The sequence below is a fragment of the Impatiens glandulifera genome, chromosome 5, assembly GCF_907164915.1.
Source record: "Impatiens glandulifera chromosome 5, dImpGla2.1, whole genome shotgun sequence".
NCBI classification, from domain to species: domain Eukaryota; kingdom Viridiplantae; phylum Streptophyta; class Magnoliopsida; order Ericales; family Balsaminaceae; genus Impatiens; species Impatiens glandulifera.
Genome location: NC_061866.1, coordinates 49,533,274 through 49,549,053, shown reverse-complemented (window position 1 = coordinate 49,549,053; position 15,780 = coordinate 49,533,274). Strand labels below are relative to the sequence as shown.

At 38.7% G+C, this 15,780-nt stretch overlaps 5 protein-coding genes across 5 annotated transcripts; 4 read left to right on the top strand and 1 right to left on the bottom strand.

Moving 5' to 3' along the window:
• The first annotated feature begins 62 nt into the window (after positions 1 to 62).
• Positions 63 to 738, top strand: LOC124937950. The gene has a single exon (XM_047478288.1). It carries the CDS (start codon positions 133 to 135, stop codon positions 622 to 624), a length of 492 nt encoding a protein of 163 aa, XP_047334244.1. The 5' UTR covers positions 63 to 132; the 3' UTR covers positions 625 to 738.
• Positions 739 to 874: 136 nt separating this feature from the next.
• LOC124937943 (proline-rich receptor-like protein kinase PERK5) lies at positions 875 to 3,401 on the top strand. The gene is made up of 7 exons (XM_047478281.1): positions 875 to 1,018; positions 1,099 to 1,618; positions 1,681 to 2,241; positions 2,354 to 2,424; positions 2,488 to 2,564; positions 2,646 to 2,790; positions 2,870 to 3,401. Exons 2-7 carry the CDS (start codon positions 1,195 to 1,197, stop codon positions 3,248 to 3,250), a joined length of 1,659 nt encoding a protein of 552 aa, XP_047334237.1. The 5' UTR covers positions 875 to 1,018; positions 1,099 to 1,194; the 3' UTR covers positions 3,251 to 3,401.
• Positions 3,402 to 4,830: 1,429 nt separating this feature from the next.
• Positions 4,831 to 6,469, top strand: LOC124939601 (photosystem I chlorophyll a/b-binding protein 6, chloroplastic-like). The gene is made up of 4 exons (XM_047480062.1): positions 4,831 to 4,839; positions 5,957 to 6,036; positions 6,173 to 6,210; positions 6,279 to 6,469. Exons 1-4 carry the CDS (start codon positions 4,831 to 4,833, stop codon positions 6,467 to 6,469), a joined length of 318 nt encoding a protein of 105 aa, XP_047336018.1.
• Positions 6,470 to 7,223: 754 nt separating this feature from the next.
• LOC124939600 (photosystem I chlorophyll a/b-binding protein 6, chloroplastic-like) lies at positions 7,224 to 8,043 on the bottom strand. The gene is made up of 2 exons (XM_047480061.1): positions 7,510 to 8,043; positions 7,224 to 7,418 (listed from the first exon to the last, which is right to left on the bottom strand). Exons 1-2 carry the CDS (start codon positions 8,041 to 8,043, stop codon positions 7,401 to 7,403), a joined length of 552 nt encoding a protein of 183 aa, XP_047336017.1. The 3' UTR covers positions 7,224 to 7,400.
• Positions 8,044 to 9,292: 1,249 nt separating this feature from the next.
• Positions 9,293 to 15,131, top strand: LOC124937590 (U1 small nuclear ribonucleoprotein 70 kDa). Its single transcript, XM_047477876.1, has 10 exons — positions 9,293 to 9,499; positions 9,848 to 9,962; positions 10,054 to 10,133; positions 11,125 to 11,200; positions 11,292 to 11,356; positions 11,443 to 11,505; positions 13,094 to 13,175; positions 13,268 to 13,430; positions 14,086 to 14,157; positions 14,220 to 15,131. Exons 1-10 carry the CDS (start codon positions 9,428 to 9,430, stop codon positions 14,803 to 14,805), a joined length of 1,374 nt encoding a protein of 457 aa, XP_047333832.1. The 5' UTR covers positions 9,293 to 9,427; the 3' UTR covers positions 14,806 to 15,131.
• The last annotated feature ends 649 nt before the right edge of the window (positions 15,132 to 15,780 follow it).

Here is a 15,780-nt window from a genome sequence, read left to right as displayed (position 1 = left end):
ATAATCCCAAACAAACCACAACAAAATCTGTCCACTTGTCTGAAGATAAGGTGCGTTGGACTTTGTTGTGGATAGGAGAAAAGCTTAGGTTTGCTCAGTGCCTGCCCATCCTCTTTCTTTCACTCCAGTAACATGTTGCTCTCTTCTCCAATTCCGACGTCGGCCCGTGGTCTGAATCTGAAAAATGTACGTTACGTTACCGGCAACACTACTTTACGCCTCCCTCTCAAGATACAGAGCATGGCAAAACAGAGCAGCGAAGAAGAAGAAGTAGGCACAGTGGAGAAGCTAGCAATCGCAGGAGGACTAATCTCGACGCCGATGATTGGCTGGTCACTCTACACTTTGAAAACCACTGGCTGTGGCCTCCCACCAGGCCCCGGCGGTTCCATTGGCGCCCTCGAAGGAGTGAGCTATCTGGTCGTTGTGGGAATTATCGGATGGTCAATCTATGTTAAGACGAAAACGGGTTCAGGTCTTCCAAATGGTCCGTTCGGTCTGTTGGGAGCCGTCGAAGGCTTGTCTTACCTTTCGTTTCTTGCCATTGTTGTTGTGTTTGGTTTACAAATTTTGCAGACCGGATCTTTACCCGGACCACTACCCACCGATCAGTGTTTTGGATAATAAATAATCATCTTCATTTCATATGCATGCATGCATGTGTTTGTGTGTTTGTTTGTTTGTTTGTTCTAGTTGTATCTTATGATTCAAATAAAATCTTCTTGTCCTTCCTTCCTTGAATTTGCTAGTTATTTTCTAAAAAAAAAACAACAATATCCCAAATAAACAGGAAGTAACGGTCGGATTCTTGGCGGCGTGAATTAAAGGCATTACAAAAAGAAAGGAAGGGAGAGAAACAGAGTACCCTTCATTTTAGGAACAGAGTGGGAGGTTGGAAGAACAAGGCCTTCCCTCTTCCCTCCAATTCCAATATCGTTCAATTCTTATTTTTTTTTTGTTGAGTATCATACCAGGGCGCCCTGTTTTCTTCTTTCTTCTCCATTTTCTTTTGCTTCCGGTACGTAGTACGTAATTCAATTTCATTTATCTCTTTCACTCTTCTTTTTTTTATCTCTTCTTCTTCTTCTACTTTTACAGGGTCCTGAGTTGTTCCAGCGAGCAGTTACGGTCGAAGGTGAAGTTTCCGGCAAGACTTCAACCGCAAATCTTTGCCGGAATTTCTCCATTGCGATAATGACCACCGTGACTGCTCCATCACCCGAATCATTATCCCCACCAGCTCCACCAATCACCACCACACCCGTTGAACCAAATCCTTCCCCGGTCACCACTACACCGCCTCCTACATCAGAAACTCCGTCAGATACCACTACACCGCCCAATGAAGATACAGCATTACTATCCCCGACCACCACACCTCCCGGGTTTTCATCGCAGAAACCGGATTCAGGAAAGTCCCCTTCGGCAAAGATATCTTCGTCATCAAGTAAGTCAAGTCATAAGGATTCATCTTCGTCGTCACAGGATTCTACAGGGATATTTGTCGGAGTTGCCGTTGTTGGAATCATGATAATGGCCATGATAATCGTCTGTGCTGTTTGTGCTTCGAGGAAGAAGAGAAGGCCTTATTATGATCCTAAACACCCTGCAGCAGCAGGTTGTTTGTTCATCATTAATTAATTAATTTTAATCTTATCTATAACAAAAGGATTTTTGTAGGTAATGGGCATGGGCAGGGAGGGGACAAACGGAATGGTGGCGATCATGTGGTGAAGCTACCTACGAATTCAATGGGTAGCAACGAATTCAGTTCTGGATTCTCGGGTGGGGGATACAATTTGGTTAGTCCTATGTCTCCAAACATGGCAGGTTTAGGCGGTCTTAACACGAGTAGCTTTAGCTACGAGGAGCTAGAGGTGGCGACGGGAGGGTTCTCTCAATCGAACATGATCGGGCAAGGAGGTTTCGGTTATGTTTACAAGGGAGTTCTTCAAAACGGGAAGGAAGTGGCAGTTAAGAGTCTTAAGAGTGGCAGTGGTCAAGGAGAAAGAGAGTTTCAAGCTGAGGTCGAGATTATTAGCCGCGTTCATCATCGTTATCTTGTCTCCCTTGTCGGTTATTGCATCACCAATGGCCAGAGAATGTTGGTTTATGATTTCGTTCCCAATAGCACCTTGGAGCATCATCTTCATGGAAAGGGTCAGCCTACAATGGAATGGGGAATCAGGATGAGGATTGCTTTGGGGTCAGCCAAAGGCCTTGCTTACCTTCATGAAGATTGTATAAATCTCTCTTCCATTGACATTGCCATTGCCATTGCCATTGCCATTTATATGTAATATCAATCAACCATGATTTTTTCAAATATATTCATTTGTATATGCTTTTGCAGGCCATCCTCGGATCATCCATCGCGACATCAAGGCAGCCAACATTCTCCTCGATTTCAACTTTGAGGCCATGGTAATGAATTATTATAAAAGGAATGACTGGTTTCATCTTTGATTAACCTCTTCGTCGAATCAGGTGGCAGATTTCGGACTGGCTAAGCTAACTACTGATAACCATACTCACGTGTCTACTCGTGTCATGGGAACTTTCGGGTGGGTATTGGCTACAACATATATTCGATTCATTATATGATCATATGATTAAATGGTGAATGAATGAATTAATGAATGCAGATACTTGGCTCCTGAGTATGCATCAAGTGGCAAACTAAGTGATAAATCTGATGTGTTCTCATTTGGGGTGATGTTATTGGAACTGATAACTGGTAGGCGACCTGTTGATCCCACCAGTAGAATGGAAGACAGTTTGGTCGATTGGGTAATCTTCAATTTGATCTTGATGAATTGAAACTGAAACTGATTAATGTTTCTAATAAAGTTTATAAAAAAAAAAACAGGCCAGGCCTCTTCTTGTAAAAGCGTTGGAAGATGGAAACTACGACGAGCTTGTTGATCCACGACTTGAGGGTAACTTTGATAGAAACGAGATGGCACGACTTGCAGCATGTACATCTGCCAGTATAAGGCACTCTGCTAGAAGGCGCCCGAAGATGAGCCAGGTGGTGCGGACGCTAGAAGGATCATCTTCATTGGATGACTTAATTGAGGTGCCCAAGATACAAAGCGGTCAACAAATGCCTTCGCCTGGATCTTCGAGTGGGCTGAGCGAAATGAACAGCTCAATGTATGATACGGGCGCTTATAATGCAGACATGATGAAGTTCAGGAAGATGATATTGACACCGGATCAAGATAGCAAGGACTACAGCAGCGATTGATTAACTTAAGATTTCATTGAATTCATTGATCATGAGATATCATCATCAATGGCCCTTGATAACCTTTTTTTGGCCTAGAAACCAATATATTTGTTATATATAATGTACCTACTTATATTGTGAAAGATTTTAATTACTAACCTTTTCTTAATCTTCCAGATCACAAAGAGAGACAGCACCAGCAGGTTTTCACTTTTATTTTTATTTCATGCATTGCCTCGTCATCACCTTTCTCTATACTTTTGTTTTAATATGAGAATATTGATTTACATGCATTATAGTTAGTAAAATGAGAAATATCAAAATAAAATAAATTTCTTAAAACATAAAAATATCAACATTCCATAATAGAACAAAGTCTCAACTTCTTTTCTCATTAAAATCGATTCATCACTTGACCCCACCCACCTCCATAGAAAAAAGTGATCCATTGTTAAATTTGTTTGTGTTATTGGATAAAAACAATTAAATAACATTATTATTTTAATATTTGTAGAGTTTTTTTTAATGATTTTTTCAATAATTTAAATAAAAAACATGATAATAAGAAAAAAAATCTATATCAAAAATCAAACTAGTGTGAAAAGACTAATTATTGACCCAATTTTTTTTTTTAAATTAGAGCAATATAATTGTTGATCATACCACATTTTTACTAATACAAACTTTAAAGGGTCATAATAATAGCGTTTTAGATAATCATATTTCGTGTCTTTAAGCATTTGAAAGTTTTGCGGGTTCTCTCCAACCGGATAAGTCATCCTAAGATAATAGGAATTTAAAGTCGTCGTTTAATTTTTGACAATCTAACCACTTCAGTCTAGGCTTCCGAGTAACCAACGACAAACTCAAATATATTGACTACGGATAGCAATGGAACATATTAGGGCAGTGAATGCAATTACCCTCCCGTCCCATTTTATTTCCTATTTTATTTCGGAAATTGTTTTTACTACCATCTCCGTCATGGTTTCGGAGAATCAAAGCGGACCACGGTTATATCATATTCACTAAAATTGTTTTTAATAAAATTATATAAATTAAATTTTTAATATTAAATATCGTAATATATTAAAAATTTATATTATTACACAGAAATAAACTTAAAACTTTTATAAAATAAAAATATTGATAATGTTATATTTAATTGTGTTTATTACTATTCGGGTGAGATCCGGACGAAATCGATGCCCGAAACACAATTATCATCCGGTTAATTACCGGTCAAACCAAACAAAAAATAAAAATTACACTAACAACTAAAACCCTAAACCCTAAAATTTAGGTGAATCTAATAGAGTAAGAATTTTAATCTCCCACAATTATTTTGTTAATAAAATAAAATAATAGAAGTTAAGTACCTATTATTTTTTATTGGGGTATAGTTTAAATAATTTGTAAATAGAAGAAATAATTGATTAAAAGTTAAAAAAGATCACATTAAACAATATATTAATTTTAAAAGTTATACTTTTCTAGATTTTTGTATCAAGTTATATTATGATAAAATAAACCTTAAACTAAATATTAATAATATTTCTTTCAAGCAAAAATAATAATAACATTTTAAAAATCTTATAATGGCAAAGGTACTAAGGTCATTAATTGTATAATATCGAAAATACCCCCAAGGCAGTAATTTTAACCCGGTTCACGAGTTATTACCGAGTCGGTCTACAAACCCCATTTCGGCCCTTCCAAAAAAAGAAAAAAGAAAAAGAGAGTCACAAGAAAACCCTATTTTGATTGGGAAATTTGATAATATAACCCTTAAAAGAAGGGTATTTTGATTTTTAACCTTACTAATAAAGTTTTTGTTTTTTAACCTTTTTTTTAAATTTTTTCCAATTTTACCCTTAATAACTTTTTTACTTTTTTTTTTCTTTTTTCTTTTTTTTTCTTCCTTTTCCTTTCCCCTTCTCCTTCCCGTTTTCCCTTTACTCCCTGTCTCTTCCTCTTCCTGGCGACACGGCGACACCGTCCCTCTCTCTTCCCCGGCGACACAGCCCCGCGCCACCGTCCCTCTCTCTTCCTCGGCGACACAGCCCCACGCTCAACCCCTCTCTTTCCTTTGCTCAACCCTTCTCTCACTATGACCGCATTCTTCGAAACATGGTACTTTTTGCGTTTTCTAGTTGATAGTTTGTTAAAGTAAAAGTTCTTGATATACTTTGGTTGTTCCTCTAATTCTTGCTTTTCATAAGTTATTAAGTAGTATTTAGTTAGAGTTAAAATGCTTAGTTTAGGGTTTGGGCTTTGGGCGTGGCTCTTGGGCGTGGGGCGTGGCTCTTGGGCGTGGGGCGTGGCCCTTGGGCGTGGGTCGTGGCCCTTGGGCGTGGGTCGTGGCCCTTGGGCGTGGGTCGTGGCCCTTGGGCGTGGGGCGTGACCCTTGGGCGTGGGTCGTGGCCCTTGGGCGTGGGGCGTGGCCCTTGGGCGTGGGGCGTGGCCCTTGGGCGTGGGGCGTGGCCCTTGGGCGTGGGGAGTGACCCTTGGGCGTGGGGCGTGGCCCTTGGGCGTGGGTCGTGGCCCTTGGGCGTGGGGCGTGGCCCTTGGGCGTGGGTCGTGGCCCTTGGGCGTGGGGCGTGACCCTTGGGCGTGGGGCGTGGCCCTTGGGCCTTACTTCCCTACCCTGTTTCTGTTTTCATTATCTTCCTTCACTACTAGCTAGATACCAGTACTAATATCTGATTTGGTCTGTAAAAATAGGGAAATACCCAGAAAGTTATCGAGAAAGATGTCACATTTTTCTTCTGTAAAGACTCTCCTCCTCCCTGGTTCGATGGCAGGTATCCACATTTACTCTTTAATCTCTATTAATCTTGATCATAATACTGTTTGATATTCTCAATAATAAAAAAACTTGTATTTATTCTTCTACACATACTGTATCACTAAATTCCTTGTCATTTTTTGTTCTCGTAGTATTTCAGGAGATTTTGGATTCGACCCACTTGGATTAGGTAAGCGTGCATTTGTTTGATAGATTGAAGAAAACCAATCATATGTTAAATGGATGGTTTGATCTCAGGATCTGATTCGGAACTGCTGAAATGGTTTGCACAAGCTGAGCTAATACACAGCAGATGGGCAATGCTTGCTGTGTCTGGAATTCTGATTCCAGAATGGCTAGAAAGTCTGGGGTTTATTGAGAAGTTCTCTTGGTACGATGCAGGAGCACAAGAATACTTCGCAGATTCCACACCTTTATATATATTCTGAAAATGGAAAACCCCATATCATTTCATGTGTGAAAGATATGCGTGTGAAACGATAGGGAGGATGATCAAATTAAATCCACCTTTCTCTCTACACTAATAATCTATTATGCTATAATTACTGTCAGTCATTCAGATTTTGTTAATTCTTTATGTAGATTCAATGTTGTGTGATATTTTGTACTTGTCGTTTTAGAGATCTCCCTCCTATAATTAATCATTTATTTATTTGCTCGGGTTTAGGCATGAAAAACATGAGGACGACCTGTCATATATAGCCATTTATTGTTAAAGTTGGACATATGTATATTGTATAATGTATATACATATCATACAATCTACAAAATGATTCTTACTTCAAGGGGAAGTATATATTTTGTCATTACTTATTACTTTTTGATTTTTTAGTTGGATTAATTTTCATATTTTTTTTTATATAAAATAAGATATTCATAGAAAAGTATCATTAAAACATCAAGCAATGCCTTAGTTCAGGGGTTACATAATACATAGTATCTTTTTATTTATTATAATTTTATCTCATCTTTGATTTAGTGGTTTGAATTCTGTCAAATAGAAATCTTTTTTTTGAGTAACCTAACTCATGTCAAGTTTCTATGCAGTTGCATCTAATTCACTTGACTTAGGTAGGAATTTCAGGCATGTTATTTGAGCTCAATTCTGAAGTTGGATCATGGTTTTCACTTTCACCATGTTTAAGCTTAACTTTCACCATGTTTAAACTTATAGAAATATAGCATGAATTTCGTATCTTTTCATTAAGAGCACATCGAGATTTGACCAACAAATAATCCGAATGGTCATTTTCAAATAATATTTACATTTGCAAATGGACAAAATCAAGAATACAAGAAGAAACACAGCATCGTTGGCATGTAAATTCTTGGCGCTCCTTCCTTACTGCAGAGCAAGCACTAGTGCGATGTGAAAGCCTGCAAACCAAATGTTTTCAAAATTAGTACAAAATTTGATGTTTCAATCTGGAAAATTAAGAATATGATCGAAGCATGAAAGTTGCAGTACCGAGAAGACATTGTAGTGTCCTGGATCAACAATATGAGCTGAAAGATTCTCTAAAGGGCCTTGTCCTGTATAAATTGCCTGAAAAACAAACCCAATGAATGCAAGCATGGCAAACCGACCATTCTTGATCTCTTTAGTCCTAAGAACCATCACTGGCTCCGGTGACCCTCTACCCCACATCAAAGGGTCGAACCAAAGCCCGCCTGGATAGCCAACATCGACCTCTGGCTTCTTCTTATGTGGAAAACTCGGTTCTATATCCACGCACCCTGGTTTTATTATGTCTTCCCATCTCCGTCCTTCAACCCAACCCATTAGCCCCAATTGCACCACAAACAGAGTTGTGGAATCTGCGAAGTATTCTTGTGCTCCTGCATCGTACCAAGAGAACTTCTCAATAAACCCCAGACTTTCTAGCCATTCTGGAATCAGAATTCCAGACACAGCAAGCATTGCCCATCTGCTGTGTATTAGCTCAGCTTGTGCAAACCATTTCAGCAGTTCCGAATCAGATCCTGAGATCAAACCATCCATTTAACATATGATTGGTTTTCTTCAATCTATCAAACAAATGCACGCTTACCTAATCCAAGTGAGTCGAATCCAAAATCTCCTGAAATACTACGAGAACAAAAAATGACAAGGAATTTAGTGATGCAGTATGTGTAGAAGAATAAATACAAGTTTTTTTTATTATTGAGAATATCAAACAGTATTATGATCAAGATTAATAGAGATTAAAGAGTAAATGTGGATACCTGCCATCGAACCAGGGAGGAGGAGAGTCTTTACAGAAGAAAAATGTGACATCTTTCTCGATAACTTTCTGGGTATTTCCCTATTTTTACAGACCAAATTAGATATTAGTACTGGTATCTAGCTAGTAGTGAAGGAAGATAATGAAAACAGAAACAGGGTAGGGAAGTAAGGCCCAAGGGCCACGCCCCACGCCCAAGGGTCACGCCCCACGCCCAAGGGCCACGACCCACGCCCAAGGGCCACGCCCCACGCCCAAGGGCCACGACCCACGCCCAAGGGCCACGCCCCACGCCCAAGGGCCACTCCCCACGCTCAAGGGCCACGACCCACGCCCAAGGGCCACTCCCCACGCCCAAGGGCCACGCCCCACGCCCAAGGGCCACGACCCACGCCCAAGGGTCACGCCCCACGCCCAAGGGCCACGCCCCACGCCCAAGGGCCACGACCCACGCCCAAGGGCCACGACCCACGCCCAAGGGCCACGCCCCACGCCCAAGAGCCACGCCCAAAGCCCAAACCCTAAACTAAGCATTTTAACTCTAACTAAATACTACTTAATAACTTATGAAAAGCAAGAATTAGAGGAACAACCAAAGTATATCAAGAACTTTCACTTTAACAAACTATCAACTAGAAAACGCAAAAAGTACCATGTTTCGAAGAATGCGGTCATAATGAGAGAAGGGTTGAGCAAAGGAAAGAGAGGGGTTGAGCGTGGGGCTGTGTCGCCGAGGAAGATAGAGGGACGGTGGCGCGGGGCTGTGTCGCCGGGGAAGAGAGAGGGACGGTGTCGCCGTGTCGCCAGGAAGAGGAAGAGACGGGGAGTAAAGGGAAAAGGGGAAGGAGAAGGGGAAAGGAAAAGGAAGAAAAAAAAAGAAAAAAGAAAAAAAAAAAGTAAAAAGGTTATTAAGGGTAAAATTGGAAAAAATTTAAAAAAAAGGTTAAAAAACAAAAACTTTATTAGTAAGGTTAAAAATCAAAATACCCTTCTTTTAAGGGTTATATTATCAAATTTCCCTTTTGATTCATCATCGTCTCGAATCATTTGTTCGGCAGCAAGCAGCTCTCCTCTCTTCTCCATTGAAGACGCGATTTGTAAAGGTAGATCCTCGCCGTTGATCGGTGTTCCTAGCGATAGACAAGTCCAGAGGAAGCTGAGATGGGAGACTTCTCCGGCGTGCCAGGGCGCCCCAAGGTGCAGAACCGCACAAATGTCATGCAATTGAAACTGGTAACGTCTCTTGAAATTTTCCGTCTAGCATTTCTGTTTATGTGGAGGTTTTGCTCGAGATTTATGTTCATCTCCTTGGATTTGTTCTTTCTTGATTTGAAATGATTTATTTTATGATGTATGTCGTTGGTTTAGATGATCCGTAATGTGATTTGATTCCGACGGCTATTTGTTAGCTGATGATTGTTTTTCACCCATTACATCACTTGATAACTTGCTAAAGATACTAAAACTCAAGGAGTTCTTTATTTACTGTTAGTGAAAAAATTGACTAATTACATTCTTATTGCACTGGACTGGAGTATGAGGGGATTATTGTTGAATTTGATCAAATTTGTGGATTTGCAGATGGGACAAACTCATCCTACTGGTTTAACACCCAATCTCTTGAAGCTGTTTGAGGCTCGTCCACCTTTGGAGTACAAACCACCTCCAGAGAAGAGAAAATGTCCACCATATTCTGGTATTTATCTTCTGAAAATCTTTATTAATATATATTTGATATTGTTTCTTATCTTCAGTGATAATTCTGATACATGTCTTTTGATGTACAGGAATGGCTCAATTTGTTAGTTCCTTTGCTGAGAAAGATGATCCAGTGTATCAACAACCTATCGAGAAGTCTGAGACTCCTGTAAGTTGCATATATTTTCTGGATTGTATATACTTTTTGTCACGAAGACCTGTTATGGGGTATTGTTTCAAAGAAATTAATGGTGTTCTTTCAGATATTTTATTATTATTTCCAGTTGTATAAGGTAAAAGTCTGCTTTACTCCCACCCCAAAATGTGGGGAGGTTGTTAAAAGTTCGCTTTCTTTGCTTCTTATAGATCCAAGTAGTTTTTGTTTGCTTAATTCATTTATAGGTGTCCCGATTCATCATGAAAGTCATTCTCATTGAAGTTTAAGCTCATTAGAGTTGTGGCTATTTCATCTCTTTACATTCTTATGCAATGTTTTTCTTTGTGTCACTTAAATGTATTGTATCACCAAACAACTTGATAGGCAAACAGTTAGAGGTTGGGTCCTGAACAGAAAATTGAAATCGGACAACTGGTATCTAATGTCAAATAAAGATCCTGTGAAGGGAAGATGTACTGCCGTTATGTTATTTGCTTGATTTGAGTTTGTTGTAGTTGAGCAAGATGATTGTGTGTGGACTTTACTTGAAGCTAAGTTGAGATTTGGTATCTTCTTTCACAAGTATAATTTTGATAATATTTGGGTAGGGCATATTAGTTGATAGTGATAAGGATTGATTTTTAGTGTTAGTAGAGGAAGTTAGAGAGCATTACTAATAGGAGAGGGATTGTGTTAGGGCAGTATGAATGCAACTGGAATGAATGGTATTCTGTTTTGGCCATTCTCTTCTCAACTAAATTTCTTCTCTATCTCTAGATTACAAGCTGGTATGCAACAAATTACTATTAGATTATTTATATGCTCAGATAATATGATCTATATGTTTGTGTCAATTAACTTTTTCTTTCGCATATATGGACAATTTTATGATGATACGGTTCATGGAAATACTTAAATTGATTGACTATATTCTTGAAATATCATGGATGTATATTCTCTCTTAAATACTTAATTATGTTGTAACTGAAACATGTTCTTTCAGGCACAACGAAGGGAAAGAATTCACAAGTTACGGCTGGAGGAAGGTGCAAGAAAGGCTGCTGAGGAGCTTGAGAAATGTGGGACCCCTTAATTTTCAGTTATTTTGGAAGAATGGCTATGAATCAATCTTAGTTTGTCATTCTCTTACTGACACCGAATTCTTTGTAGATGATCCACATAATGATCCAAACATTTCTGGTGATCCGTACAAGACATTATTTGTTGCTAAGCTGGTTGGTGATCCAAACATTTCTTTATCATTTGTTTTTTCTTGTTTCCATCCATATACTGATAATATTATATGTATTTCTTCTTGCAGAACTATGACACAACTGATCGTAGTATCAAAAGGGAGTTTGAGGCTTATGGGCCCATCAAGCGGGTAGGTATTGGAGCATCCCAAGGGGTGGTCCTATTACTGACTTTTGGTTCGTTGGGTCTTTCTATTTTTGGTTTCAGTACATTTATTGAGTTTCTCATTCTAAGATACTAAGAAATTATCCAAGCTCTGAGCCTTGGGATTCTTCTTCTCCCTAGCGCTGTTTCCTTTTAATAGGAAATTTTACATTCATTTAAGTCCACCTAGAGTGATGCCTGACTGCTTTAGCATACTAGCCTAGCTATTACGATGTTTCATGGTTCATGAATATGTTTTATATTCCGAATTCGTATCACTAGGTTCATGTTTGAGGTGGAAGGTTTTCTTGCACATTCTTTGTTCTTTGATCAATTTATCTCAGCATCTGCGCTGGTCATTTCTGCTGTATGATGTATGCATTCTGTTTCCACAAAGTGAAAACATGAGTAGTGGCCATTGTATTTTGGTTTTAACCATAATAGCCCTCTTGCAAATGCAAGAGTCCATTTTCATATAATTGAAATAGAAGAAGAATGTGCCTTGAAATTATTTCTCAGGTACAATTTTTGTTATAAGGGTGTCAGATTATATGTGGTTATGTCCTGGTAGATTCCAACAGTATTTGAGGTACGCTAACATAATTTATTCCCATTCTATAAGAAAATTGGTTCCAATTTAGCCCCGCATGATATATTGATCCCTAACCCTCTCAATATTGCCTCTTAAATCTCAAAAGTAATAAATGTTGTTATCTATTTACACCAATCTGATACACTATATAACCCATATCTTATACTACAATAGCTACCCAATCCATTTGTTACATCAGGCCGAAGAATTTACATCAATCTGGCATCGACTAGCTTTTGATCTCCTTAGAATTTGGGTAATTTGTTAGTTCTTAGGTTCTCTTAGTTGTATCATCATGCAAGCAATATGCCTGGTAAGAGGGACAGTTATTTTGCTCGAATGTGGTATGTTCACTTGCTTGTTCTTTTCTTTGCAATCAATAACTTTTCAATGGTCGCTTCATCTTGTGTGGCACTATCAAAAAGAACACTAAGATTCAGCCTTGATGCATTGAGCTTTGGCCTTTATTTTCGAGCAAGAAAAGCAGATGGACAACCTTTTACTGCACTAGGTAAACTGATAGGGAGTATTGGCATCTCTTCCTCTTGTGCTTATTTATTTGAAAAAATCATAGGTTCTTCTGAGGGTTTATTTTTGTTTAAAGGGATTTCAAGTGTTTCTGCTGTTGAAAAGGTACACTGAATAGCATTTTTCTTCCAGAACTGTTTTGATATTGAATGTTATATGAAAATCCCTGGTAAGGGGAATTTAGTGTGTTCCACAATGGCTAAATTGGCCGTGAACATCAGTTTTCTGCAAACCTAGCTGTATTTGGTGATGCATCTCGTCTATGGAGCTCTATGATTTAAGGTGAGCATGGCTTAACAGGCATAATGCCTATTTGCCGTGCCATTTGGGATTCTTTTACTGTAGTTTGACTAAAATGTTCATTAGGATATTGAAGTATCATGCACTGGTTTATTGTAGTCTGCTTAAAACGTTGATATTGTTAGGAGCCTTTTGATGTATCGATTCTTTTCAGATTCGGCTCGTTGCAGACAAAGTAACAAATAAACCTAGGGGATATGCGTTCGTTGAGTATGTGCACACAAGGGACATGAAAGGTCTGTCTTCGATCTTGCCTGTACGATGTTATAGCTCATATGGACTATTTTAATTTTCTTTCCTGACTCCTATCCACATGTGTGCCCTATAGCTGCATATAAGCAGACAGATGGATCAAAGATTGATAATAGAAGAGTGCTAGTTGATGTTGAACGAGGTAGAACAGTTCCAAACTGGAGACCTCGTCGACTTGGTGGTGGGCTTGGAACTACCAGGGTTGGTGGTGAAGATGCTAATCAGAAAAACTCGGGAAGGTAATAGTAATTGATTTGTGTTTAGGTTGATTTTATTTGCCCAAAAGATCTTTAGTAACTATATTCATGTATGTGTAGGCAATTTCTAGTATATCTCTATAGGTTTCTTTCTTGATGTTCTTCCATAACTGTATGCATTTTAATAAGTGGACACTATATCTCTTGAATCTGCTTTAATTTACCTTCACTCGTCAAAATCATATATATATTTTGACTGATGTTTTTCCATGTGTGTTAACTGGATGTTGTAGTATTGCCTGTTCCAGAAGATTCAAAGCAATTTTCACTTGTTTGATGTGTATGATTTAGTTACTTGTCTTGTAATTTAGAACAATTTGATGAATAGGAAGTATTTTTATCCTGCAATAAACACCCCTTTGAATGATTTTGATAAAAGATTTTCTACATTAGCATCGATATGAGCCACATTGCTCTCATTTGAGAATTCAGCACTTGACATCTTACCCTCCTGCTCTAAAACTTCTAGTCTGTAATGGATGACACAGATGGGTTGTAGGTTAAAATTGTACTTGTAGAGATTATTTAGTTATTTTACATTTTGCTAATCAATGTTGTTACATAAGAGATGCCTAGTTAATGGATGAACATATTTATTTATTAATCAATTTGTCTAAACTTGTTGTGACAAAATCAGAGATCAACTGCAATCTGGAGGGGCACCAAGATCAGAGGAGCCAAGGGCACGAGACGATCGTCATGCAGATAGGTAATACAATTGTGAGATTATTATTGTGAAATCGAGTTTGATACAATTGTAATAATATGTAGGGAAAAATCACGTGAAAGGGGTGGGGGGAGAGATAGAGAGGGTGAAAGGGAGAAATCTGCAGAGCGATCTGTTGAAAGGGTTAGGGATCGGGATCGTGATAGGGAGGACAGGCATCACAGAGACCGAGACAAGACCAGAGGAGGAGACAGGGATAGGGACAGAGAGAGAGAACGAGGTGGCCGTGATCGCGACCGCGATCGTGACCGAGGAGGACGCGATCGCGATAGAGGTGGTCGTGAACGCGGCCGTGAATCTGAGCGGGAGCGACACAAGGAACGAGACAGGGGAAGTGACCGCCACAGAGGTAGGGACCGGGATTATGAAGCTGAAGATGGTGAGAAAGGAGGGCGTTCTTCACGCGATAAAGAGTACAATGACTACAATCAGGATGAACCAGACAGGCATCGTGATAAGGAAAGGAGCTATGATCATGCTGAACCAGAGGATGACTATGATAGGGAGCGTCGATACCATGGACACTATGAAGGTGGGGACCGGGGTTATTATGAAGATTCAGACAATCATGCAGAGAATAACGAGCGCACTCGTTATGATCAGATGGACGAGGACAAGTACCAAAACTGATGCATGCAGGCTTGGCCCGAGCCGCGAATATGTTCACTAAGCAAATGCTGCTGGAGTTTCGGTTCAACCTCCCTAAATTATGCACTTTTGCATGAAAAGAGACCAAATCTATGTGTTTTCTTTGGTTGGACAGTTTCAGTTCTTTCAAATTTTGCCTGCTTTTGCAATTTGACTTGAGTTCAGTTTGATACTTAATATTGCTCGATATGTTTTTAAAGTCCGACTTCTTTTATAGATTCGTATTATGAACCCTTGACCGCAGTTGTGTGTGTGTACTTTTTGCTTGTGGATGTTAGTTTGCTCATTTATTATTAAAATACATTCTCATATTGGTTTCCTTTATTGTTTGTTATTTCAGTCTTGCTCTATTTGGAAACTTTAACTGATTCTGTTATATTTGAAAACAAAACTGATCTTGGTTTCAAACCAATTTTGTTTTTATAAATTAATGAAAAAATATATATATTTTTAGTCTTCTTTGGGCTAATATTATGTTTTTTCTCAAAAAAAGACTGCAGGGAGAATATATTTAAGCAAATATATTGAGTGCCACACTTAATAATTGAATTAAAATTATTGTTTTTAAATGTATGTATCATGATCCCCTGATTTAAGCCCACCATGAACATTTTATTTAAGGATAAACATTCATGTAACTTGGAAACATTATTAAGTAGAAGAAGGAAGCTTCACGATTGCCAAAACAGACAAAAAAAGAAAGAAAAGAAATGAAGCTTCCTTAATCAACATCTAATACTATCCAATTATATTTGTCTCTCTGACTTTGGATAGTATTAGATAAATTGTATTAATCCTGGTTGAACAAGATAATGCCATTCTGTCCTTTCCTCATGAACAGAAATGCCATTCTGCCAACATAAACTTATTTACATAAAAAAATCATTGCGTGTTTGTTAAGATATATAGTCGTCTCGTTTCACCACATTTTCTAGGAAGTTTCTGAGATTCAAACCC